An 11,140-nucleotide genomic window follows, 5' to 3' on the forward strand; every position below is an offset into this window, starting at 1 on the left:
TTAAACCATTAAGATGCAGCATCTGAATGGTCATTAAGAGGCCACTAAACAGCCCCTAAAATCACTTGCATGTTTATCCATCCCCCGTTTCTGGAGACACATTTTTAAAGGCAAAACAAAAACAAGCCAGGTAGATAAATCTTAGATTAAAACGATAAATTGATACTCATTTGAAATACATTTCTAATGTATTTAACATTAAGAAAGCTATATAAAGAATTATCTAAAATATGAATACAATAAGAGCCATATATTGTTATTGGTATTCATGTTATTGGCCGACATGACATTGAAATAAAAATGTTTTTGTAGTTTTGTATAAAGCCAAAACAGAAGGTAGAGGTTAGCTTTACGTTAAGTGTATCATGTAACCCAAAACACGGAACAACAAATACACCTACTATACCCCACTTTAACTAAACCTGTTAAAAAGATAAGTGATATTTTTTCATTCATATGTTGTTTACATTCAGTATCATTAGTTTGGGTGTTGATTGGGCAGATATCACATATGGAGGACCAGGATGGAATATTTACAGGGGTTAAAGTGAAACTTGCTTTAAGGCGGTGCATTTGTTGAGAAATTCAGGGTGTTGGTTGTAACTTTGAATGAGTATGGGCATTTAAAGAAGGATGAGGGTTTCGAAGATAGTAGGCCTCATTTTTCTTCTCTTCTGCTCAATTTTACTTGAGATATTCTCTGAGTTTGTATATGCAACAACCGTCTGCAGCGATCAGATCAGTTCTCAACGATCATTCTGTTTAGGTCTTGAACCTGTGGCTATCAGCTTGTTCACATCTGGTTTCTTCATCTCGTTCGTGAGATCGTTTGTATCCGGTTGTATTATTTCTTAATTCTTTCTTTTATTTGTTGTATCTAGATCAACTGAATAATCAGTCGATCTAGATTTGTATTGTTCATAAGATCTTGTTGAATGTAAGATCTAGGGTTTCAGTTGGGGTTTTTCGGTTTGGGTAACTAATAAGATTTTCAGTCACGTTTTGTCGCTTCTCTTGTATTCTGGTGTTTGTTTCTATATTGTTTCTTTGTGTTTAGTTGAACAATCATACCATTTTGACAAAACCCCCCTCGTATTGATATTTAGAATCGCTATAAATGGCGCCTCCAATAACCTTCAAAACGCAACACAACTAGACACTTGGTTAGTAGTTGGTTTACATCTCAATCTCAAATGGAAGTTAAACACGCCCCAACCATCAAATTCCTTTGCAGTTACGGCGGTAAGATCCTCCCTCGTTATCCCGACGGCAAGCTCCGTTACCATGGTGGCCAAACCCGAGTCCTCGCCGTTGACCGCTCAATTTCTTTCTCCGGTAGGTCTTCACTTCATGAATTTTATATATCTTTTCCTATTTTGGTTTTCATGATTAGAGGTGTTGGTTCGAAAGTTCACCTGTTTAACCCATTTATTTTTTATTTTTATTTTTAGTATGTGTTCGTCAAATCTAGAATTCAAAAGAGAAATACGCTTAGATTCTTATAATTAAATTATAGTTTTATTTACATTTGTATTTTTTGTTTCAAAAATGTAAATTTAGAGTTTAGTATGCTGATAAAAAAAAAGAGTTAATTACTGTTTTCGTCCATGTGGTTTGTCAAAAATCACTATTTCAGTCCATTAGTTTAAAAATTGCAATTTCAATCCCTGTGGTTTCACTTTCGTAACCATTTCAGTCAACCTCGTAACCATTTCAGTCCCTGTACTTAACAGAATAATGGATTGAAATGGTTACGAAAGTGAAATCACAGGGACTGAAATGGTTACGAGGTGGACTGAAATGGTTACGAAAGTGAAACCACAGGGACTGAAATCGCAATTTTTAAACTAATGGACTGAAATAGTGATTTTTGACAAACCACAGGGACGAAAACAGTAATTAACTCTAAAAAAATAACAAAATTTGGGTGAAACTAGTCGTGTTAATGTCAACTTGCAAATATTCGTATCGTGTTCAATTCATATGCCCAACACAATTTTCGGGTTTGGGTTCCGGTCAAAGTTTCGTGTCAGGTCGGGTTTCGGATATTGAAATGAGAAGAACGACAAATTTCTTTTAATATTTGTCGTCTGTGAAACTTGAACTGAAATGAAATGAGATTTGCCTTTGACTCACAGAATTATTGATGAAACTCGGTGAACTTTGCGGAACGCCGGTAACTCTAAGGTGTCAATTACCGACGGAGGATTTAGACGCGCTTGTTTCGATCACATCCGACGAGGATCTAGCAAATCTCATTGAGGAATATGATCGAACAGTTGACGCGCACTCTTCATCGAACCTCAAAATCAGAGCATTTCTCTGGCTTCCAAAGAAGTCCTCACCTATTCCTTCACCACCCAGATCTCCTACCACCAGGATAACTAATTGCAACCAGCAGATGTTAAAACCACCGGGAAAACTTCACTTCCGGTATAATAAGTCTGCCGGAAATCTGTTACGTTATGCGTGTGAAAATTCAACCCAAAGACACCTTGTTCATAGTGGTAATTACTGTCAATAAGAGTTTTACACGTGGCATGGGATCTTGATTGGACTTTTGTTGTAGAAGGTAAATAGATCGAATTAGTACATCTGAATATAGGCGAAGAAGAACAATTCAACAATGGACGTATTGAAAAGTTATAAAAAAATATATATACGTGTGCTATATTGAGTGGTCTTTGAATGAATCTATGATTTGGATCGGAGTTTTTAGTTTTTTTTTTTTTTTTTTTTTTTTTTTTTTTTTTTTTATCACAACTTCCGAGTAACTGCAGAACTAGTAACAAGTTTGAACCATTAAGAACCGATATAATGGTTAATTATTCAGAGACAAATGTCTGACCGATTCAGATAAGAGGTCTTAACCATTTAGACTCAGTATAATAGTTAACTATTCAGAGACAAATGTCTAAACCATTTAAACATCTACTCGTGAAACAAACAATTTGAACCAGTAACCATTAAGAGCTCGTTAAAAACTGAAACAAACAACCCCGAACCCACCACCTCATACTAAGGGGGTGTTTGGCCTAGCTTTATAGCTTATATAAGCTAATTCCAAGAAGCTTATGGGAACATGGTTTTTTAGCTTATTTGAATAAGCTTATTTGAAGAAGATGATTTTTTACTTATTACACACAATGATATTATACCCCTTCCCATAATACAAAATAACTTAACAAACAACTAAAGATTAATTATTAATTATCAACTTGTAGAATATAAGCTAATCCAAACACTTAAAAATAACTTATCAAATGAAAGAAAATAAGCATAAGCTACTTTAAAATATAAGAATAAGCCAAAAAAAAATAAAAGCTAGGCCAAACACCCCCTAATTCTCCACCATCTAAAATTCACCTAAATTGTGCCCATAACAAGCGATGGACTCTCATCACTTGATTAAAGAACTTCATCAGTATCATCGAACCAGAGACATCTTAGACCGGTGGGTAAGGGGCACGGCAAGGGCACGGCGAGGCCTGACGCCGGCCCGGAACATCGCCCCCTGTGGCCCGGCTCGTCCTATCGTCTCCCACACGACGCAAACGACGGGGCTAAATTCTCTCTCCTCACACACACAGCTATACATACATACATATATATAAAGAGGTTCATCCCCCACCCCTCTAGGTCCATCCCCTTCAAGCCCCGCTTACGTGGCGGTGATGTGTCGGCCCATCCCTTGGGGATGAGGCTCTCCATACCCTCCAGTCTTATGGTTTTTATCCATCTTGTGTTTGTTGAATCTATGATGTCAGGGGCGGATATATAGCTAAACAAGGGATAGCCTCCGCTACCGCTTGGTCGGAAAATTTTTGACGTGTTTAGTGTAAATTTTGGAAAAATCTGACGTTTTTTCGATTTCGTTACCGCCTATTTATAAAACGTTCCCGCTTGGTCGGAATCATAAATCCGCCACTGTATGATGTGGACCGATAACTTCCGATCCACATAGTCACCTCCACAACATGATCTTGTTCCAACAGAAACGGCAAAAGTCTTGTCGTTTTCCCAATTGGGGTTTGTAATTTGTTTAGTTGCGTGGCATGCTAAGCGAGGCGAATAAACTTTGACCGGGAAAGTTATGAAAGATGGAGAAAATTGGAAATATAGTCTTTAGATTTTTATTATTATTTCTTTTGAATAGTTCTATACATTCAAAATTGTCCTAAAATGTGTGTTTGTGCTTTTATTAGCTCATAACATTCAAACCTTTGCGCAGGATATTCAAGACATAACTATGAGTACGTCAAACAAATAATCCATACATGAAAGTTTTCTACCGGTTCAATACTTATAACTGTTTATATGTAACGTGGTGTCACGAAATCTTCAGCTAACATATGGCAGAAGTCTTTTTGCTAAAATAAACCCTACATAAACCAAAACCAATGAGCCTTGTTATACATAACGAGGCCTCTCTCTTTGTGACCATCCGGCGGAGAATCAACTTTAGTTCTGTAATAAAATATGAGAAATTGAGTATTCAATTTAGACCTGGCAAAAGTAACCCGTCATGTTGATTTTGGGTCTTTATGGGTCACAACAATAACTTACCAGATTGATTTGGGTTTAATGTACTTTTTGATTGATAGGTACATTAAAAAGGATGAAAAAGCTTTAACGAGTCAGAGCTATATGAAGTGAAAATGGATATACTGCTGTTACAAACTTTCCTAAAAAAACTTTTTAAACTGACCCAACCCGGCCCGGAACCTGTACTGACCCGAACCCGTTCCAACTTCCAACCCGAACCCGTTCCAACCCAAACCAAAACAACCCTTTTTAATCGGCCCGTTTTGACACGCCACCCGACCCGACCCATCCGTTTTGCCAGGTGTAGTATTCATGTGTTCATAACCCGGATGGCCTATATATAGCTTGAAATGTATGCTTATGCTGTGGTTCTCTATACAAACCAAATATTGTTATCATGTCAATTCGTTATTTTGTTAATTGTGGCGACATGGTCCCCATACGGATCAAGTAGTCCATGCCGAAAGTGAGCGTAGTTTTGAACCGCTTACTTCGGATCATTCCATCATATCAGGTTTAGTTACTTATTGGACTTGGGGTGTTATCCCTTCTTCAGTATTGAAAATATAACTATTACACGAGAGTTTGATCCAGGCCCATGAAAGCCACAAAAATATAGCTCAACCCAAACCCAAACCCAAAGCAATCTCACATTGGCCCATTCATTTCCTTTCTAACAAACCAAACAGCCTTTTTTCCTAATATATTTTAGTTATGTGATATTCTAATTTCCACTGTAAAATATTAAATATGTAACAATAGTCTACAATTAAGAAACGATATTTAAGCATCAAAATACAAAGTAACCACAACATATTAAAAATCTTTCTGAACATGTGAGAATTGCATATACATGTATAGACGCTATCGTACGTTATCGGTTTAATCTTCACATCTAACATATAGAACCCAAGATTGGTGTATCATCCTTCATATATGCATCATAACATCTAGTTAGTCACAAATATCTCACTTTTCGTTTTCAACACGGTTCGTCGACCACAACTTACTCAACATTGTCTTTTTGGGCACGGAAGGAATCGAACAATGTTGTTTAGCCTTCAAAGACGCATCGCCTGACTCATCACCCGCATCTACATTCGTCTTTGAACGAGAAACACTAGGGTTCGGTGACTTGACCCATTGGGCATGTTGTTGTGGTGTGTTTGTGGCGGTGCTTGGTGAACCAGCTCCAGCTGGGCTAGGTTCGGTACCTTTGGCAGCTAATAATGCTTTGATGTTGTTGGGAAGCCCGGTCACGTGACCACCAGCCATTGCGGCGCGAGCTTGTTCAGAGAAAAGGACTTGTACCACGACACGTAATGGAAGCTGCTCGTTTTGTGCTGCATGCATGCATGCTTCTAAAGAGAGTTTTTTGCAGTCGAGTGTTCGACAAAGGTCCTTCCTTTCACGCTTGTTTAGCTCCGGATGTGACTGGTTGACCAAAAAGTCAAATTTTCAAAGTCAAAAGCAGACTCTAATAAGTTATTCTAATTATTAGAGTAATGTACAAGTTTGGCCAGTTTTGCAACTTTCGTCCAAAGGTTTGCTTTTTTCGCCTCTGAATCCAAAAGGTTTGAAATCTTGCCATTTTCATCCGGCTCATTAACTCCATCCAATTTTCTCTGTTAGATCAGGGGCATTTTCGTCTTTTTTGTTAGCTAAAAGGGTAATTCAGCCTTTCTCATTTCACGTACAAACATTTAGCGTAATGTACAAGTATTCAAAAGACCGAATTGCCCTTTATGTTAACAAATAAAGACTAAAATACCCCTGACTTAACGGGTCTACTAGTTATTTAAGTTTTAATAACAAGTTTCAAGACTCACTTCTAAACACCCCCTTGCTACGGAAGTCAAATTTAAAATAAGTTGACAAAAAAAAAAAAAAAACGAGTCAAAATAAACGACGATTACCATAACTATTTAAAATTCAGTTACCTTGAGATATATGTCAATAGCTTTGTAAAGATCATCATGATTCAGTCTTGCAAGTTCAGGAACAGCTTCCGTAAAAGCAATGAACTTCGACAACGGTACATTCACGTCTCGAGCAATCTCTTGCAGAAATCCATCTACAAGCTTCGCTACTTTAACCATCGCACCATTTACCGCTGCAGAAGAAGACTTGCAGCCCTCAAGCTCACAAACACCATCGTCACACGATTGCAATGGTTTTTTAGAACTAGTCTGTTGACTTTGACTTTGACTTTGACTTTGTAGCATAAACTGCTCCAAAATGTTCAAAACTATGTCAAGATCGTATTTTGTATCATTATCGTTTGATACAGACGGAATCATCAAGTCAGAAACTTTAGCTTCGTCTAATTGAAGTGCAACTTTTCTAGCTAACTCCAGTTTTGAAGAACTCGAAGCTTGAAGTATGTTGACCGCTTTTAATAACTTGAGCAGAAAGCCACAAGAAACCGCATTACTTTCAATCGGCAGTAGCGTAATTATCGATTCTAAAAGCATTCTGCTATTCGAACGTGAAGGATCCGATTCACTGTTCAAACTCGACCCGTTATTAAGATTTTTTGAAATTTTCGGAAGCCACTTTGAAGTGTAGATTTTCAAAGCATCACCGATAAGTGTAGGTGGCACTTTTCGTCCCGATTTAAGGGCTGCCATCGTTCGCCGATAAAGATCGATCGGTAACTCTGAAAGATCCTCGCCCCACCACCTTTTGGTTGTATGAACTTCTTCTATCTCCCCTTTTTTATTCGTACGCTTATGCGAGACACTCACCTTCAAAGGGTTAGAAAGGACTTTTGACACCAACGATTCGATACACCGGCTTGTGATTCCCAACTCATCCGACCATAACTGGAACGGTTTTGTGGTATGAAGAGTGACTATGCAATCTTTCCAACCGTTGAGAATGCAAGAGTTGAAGAACACTTCAAGTTTGTTGACCAAATTGCCCTTTTCAACATCTTCTGTCATTTGAAGGTATCTGGCTGCACATCGAGCAGCCACGATATTGTACGCGCTCAGAGTGATCGTGATTCCGTAGCAGAACTTTATGCATAATTCAAAAGCATCGCAGCCTCCCGGAAAATCAGCGAGTTCGATCATTTGAAGTTGTGAGGATTCAGAGTCTTCAGAACAGTCTTTCTGCAACTTCAAGCATTTTGACAGTAGCGGAAACTGAAAGATATAAAAACAGTGCATAAAAAGTTAAAAATGGAGCATGAAGAATCACCAAAATTCTTTAAAAATCCAACAACTTTTATAATCATTATTTCATCAAATTGAGAAACCCTTTTGTGTAATCAAGCTAAAACTGACAGAAAAAAAAAAAAATTGAGTAAACTGCCATTTTGGTCCCAGAGGTTTGGTCACTTTTTCCACTTTAGTCCAAAACTCAAACTTTTTGCATCTGGGTCCCTGTGGTTTCAGTTTTATTGCCATTTTGGTCCAAAAATGAAATCAGGTCATATTTATCTTATAAAATCCTGCAATTTTGTCATTTTCCTCAAGGGCAAATCAGGTCATATTTGTCTTATAAAATCTGGTATTTATTTAATAAAAAGAAATGACAATTTTGCTCCTGCGAAAAATGACAAAATAGCAGGATTTTATAACACAAATATGACCTGATTTCATTTTTGGACCAAAATGGCAATAAAACTGAAACCATAGGGACCCAGATGTAAAAGGTTTCAGTTTTGGACTAAAGTGGCAAAAGTGACCAAACCACAGGGACCAAAATGGCAGTTTACTCAAAAAAATTAAAAAGGCGATGAATTTAATTATAAATGAATTAAAAATGTTACCTTGTGAAGCAAATATCTTGTTTCATTCACTTGGATTATAATATCAGTTCTAACTTCTGAGGAAATTGACCTGAAATCAAACAATAATTAACACAAAAAGTTTCAAATATTAAATGTAAAGAAAAACAAGAGAATATATATATATATATAACTTCACTTACTTTACACCGGCTGAATTGTAAAAAGCATCAGAACGAGAACCAAGTTTCATGAACTTCATCACTGAGTCTTTATAGTTGTTAAATTCACCTTGTGAATATTATGAAATGCTGCATTCTTATCTCATATACTAATTATTATTATTTTCATAATTTGGAGTACAATTGCGAGTAAAGAAAGGCTTTTTCTCAGACAAGATCAGATACCTATTCACCTCAATCAATAAAACAGAGACAGAGTGCCATTAGCTAATGGAATGTATAATTCCCAATTCCACACGACACATAAATCATAATTAACCAAAAAAAGATATCATTTCAACAAAATAAAAACAACCCATAAATAGCCAACATCAAATTTAACCTTTCATCACAAAAAAAAAAAAAAAAAAAAAAAAAAAAAAAACAGAGACACACATACAATGAAAATTAACCAAAAAATATATCATTTCAACAAAATAAAAACAACCCATAAATAACCAACATCAAATTTAACCTTTCCTCACCAAAAAAAAAAAAAAAAAACACGCACACACACAGAGACACACATGCAATGAAAAAGATTGAAGCTTTGAATTACCTGATATGATTCTTGACAACCAAAAGAAATGAAACAAATGGAAAATGAATGGGTGTGTATGGATAACGATCAAGATTGTTTTTTTTGTTCATTATGAAACTTTTATGGGTCATAAAGTGAGCAATTTATGTTAGCCACAACTGTAACGGCCGCTGGGATGGTCCTGGAATTCTGGGTTGCACCTTTTTTGTCATCATGGCAATGGGGTCAAGGGGGATTAATGTTTGTGTGAAATGGTCCATTTCATTCATGTGGATATAGACTTTTCGTATATTTTTTTCTTTAATTTTGTTTCGGGGTTGTCTTCAATTTCATTATCTCTAGGTGTTTGTCAATTTATATATTCTTTTTTGTTCCTTTCTTACACAACATAAAAATCCTATTTGATTATAGCATAATTGACGTATTTATATCCAATGTTTTAAAAGCTGGTTTATACCGGTTGGTTAAACCGGATGCTGGAAATTTGGCCGGCACGAATCATACCAGTAAACTGAGGGAAAAACAAAGAAGTTGTACCGCCAATAAATTGGGTTATACCGGTATACTGGTACCGGATCAAAGGTTAAAATTTGGACTTTTAATCTTTTATAGGTCCAAAAAGGTGACGATTTACCTTCTTAGTAAAATCTAGCGCCAAAAAATTGTACCAATAGTGAATTTTGGATTATTTTTTATTATGGATTAACTTTTGAAATATTTTTTATTTTGAAATGATGTAGTTTTGGATTATTTTTTGAGTAAAAATTGTATTTTATGGATTTATAGGGTTATTTAGGTCAACCCGGTTCAAACGATTAAACCATTTGTGAGTCTAACCTGATATGATTTAAAAACCGGTTTTTAAAACATTGTTTACATAGACCGATTAGAATAGCTTGCTATTTTTTTAGTAGCTTTTTTTTTTTTTTTTGCGTTTCTTTATGTAAAGTCATTTTGTTTTGGATGTCCCATATATACATAAAGCTTTTTTTATTTTAGTTATTGTTTAATAAATGATTTTATGTAAACTTAGGTGGTTGAGAAATTAACTTTTTATGTTAGCTTTATAGATGAACGTTCAAATGAAAACCACTAGTTATTGTGAAAACTCGAAAATAATTAAAAAAGCCAAAAAAACATATCAATTCTTTTTTCATACCAATTTTCGCCATTTTATATATATAAAAAAAAATTGTAGTGCACATGTGTATGTGTACTACACATGTGTACTACAATTTTTTTTTTTTGGAAAAAAAACTTATATATAAAAAAACCTGCGATTTTTATAAAAAAATTGAAAAAAAAAATTGGTGTTTTTTTAGGCTTTTTTTAGTTAGTTTTCGAGTTTTCACAATAAGAGGACTGGGGGCGGTGCCTTTTTGTCCGTGATAGTGATACTTCCACGCGTGGTGGGAACAAACAACCCACCGCCACTGAACTTTTCAACGAGTGATAGCAAATGAGCGTGATGTTTTCAACGCGTTATGGGGTTTTAGTGATGGAACATGTGAGGGGGTGTGAGGGTTTATTGTGGGTGTTGTGAGTGATGACCAATGCCACTAAAAATGTTGTGAGTGATGGAAAAATGGTTGATGACATGGCGGAACTTGATTGAGTGCTTGTGAGTGATAGAATTCTATCACTAGTGACCACCCCCACCCCCCTAAAAGTGGTTTTTATTTGAACCACCCCCGAGTCCCCAACTTTATATATATATATATATATATATATATATATATATATATATATATATATATATATATATATATATATATATATATATATATATATATATATATATATATATATAGGGAGAGGCTCATGCGAGAACCACCTTTATTGTGAGAACCTTGAGAACCAATGTGAACACAACCTAAAATAGCTAAAAAAACCTAACCCCCAACCCCCCCCCACAAAAAAAAAACCTAAACCCCCCACCCCCCCCCCAAAAAAAAAACCTAAACCCCCCCCCCCCCAAGCTAAATGCTAAAAAAAACCTAAAAAAAAACCTAAAAAAAACCTAACACCCCCCCCCCCAAAAAAAAAACCTAAACCCCCCTCCCCCACCCCCCAAAAACCTAACCCCCCCCCCCCAAA

The 11,140-nt window shown here is 36.0% G+C and overlaps 2 protein-coding genes across 4 annotated transcripts; one reads left to right on the forward strand and one right to left on the reverse strand.

Annotated features, from left to right (window-relative positions):
* Positions 1 to 488: 488 nt before the first annotated feature.
* Positions 489 to 2,711, forward strand: LOC110921104. The gene is made up of 2 exons (XM_022165373.2): positions 489 to 1,335; positions 2,139 to 2,711. Exons 1-2 carry the CDS (start codon positions 1,194 to 1,196, stop codon positions 2,522 to 2,524), a joined length of 528 nt encoding a protein of 175 aa, XP_022021065.1. The 5' UTR covers positions 489 to 1,193; the 3' UTR covers positions 2,525 to 2,711.
* Positions 2,712 to 5,348: 2,637 nt separating this feature from the next.
* Positions 5,349 to 9,260, reverse strand: LOC110921023 (BTB/POZ domain-containing protein At1g67900). 3 transcript variants are annotated; one of them, XM_035986722.1, is made up of 5 exons: positions 9,062 to 9,260; positions 8,485 to 8,592; positions 8,324 to 8,393; positions 6,486 to 7,694; positions 5,349 to 5,979 (listed from the first exon to the last, which is right to left on the reverse strand). In XM_035986722.1, exons 2-5 carry the CDS (start codon positions 8,541 to 8,543, stop codon positions 5,515 to 5,517), a joined length of 1,803 nt encoding a protein of 600 aa, XP_035842615.1. In that variant the 5' UTR covers positions 8,544 to 8,592; positions 9,062 to 9,260; the 3' UTR covers positions 5,349 to 5,514. The 3 variants fall into 3 exon arrangements, with proteins under 3 accessions (XP_035842615.1, XP_035842614.1, XP_022020977.1); XM_035986721.1 differs by having other exon boundaries at positions 8,485 to 8,599; XM_022165285.2 differs by having other exon boundaries at positions 8,485 to 8,688.
* Positions 9,261 to 11,140: the final 1,880 nt, after the last annotated feature.

This window comes from Helianthus annuus, chromosome 17, assembly GCF_002127325.2.
Source record: "Helianthus annuus cultivar XRQ/B chromosome 17, HanXRQr2.0-SUNRISE, whole genome shotgun sequence".
NCBI lineage: Eukaryota > Viridiplantae > Streptophyta > Magnoliopsida > Asterales > Asteraceae > Helianthus > Helianthus annuus.

What these genes read in the sequence shown, in the direction of transcription:
- LOC110921023 (XM_035986722.1), bottom strand. Translation starts at nt 8,543, where the DNA reads ATGAAGTTCATGAAACTTGGTTCTCGTTCTGATGCTTTTTACAATTCA. An exon ending in TACAATTCAGCCGGTGTAAA is followed by an intron (nt 8,394 to 8,484) that starts GTAAGTGAAGTT and finishes GTTTGATTTCAG; the next exon opens with GTCAATTTCCTCAGAAGTTA. An exon ending in CAAGATATTTGCTTCACAAG is followed by an intron (nt 7,695 to 8,323) that starts GTAACATTTTTA and finishes TATATCTTTCAG; the next exon opens with TTTCCGCTACTGTCAAAATG.
- LOC110921104 (XM_022165373.2), top strand. Translation starts at nt 1,194, where the DNA reads ATGGAAGTTAAACACGCCCCAACCATCAAATTCCTTTGCAGTTACGGC. An exon ending in CCGCTCAATTTCTTTCTCCG is followed by an intron (nt 1,336 to 2,138) that starts GTAGGTCTTCAC and finishes TTTGACTCACAG; the next exon opens with AATTATTGATGAAACTCGGT.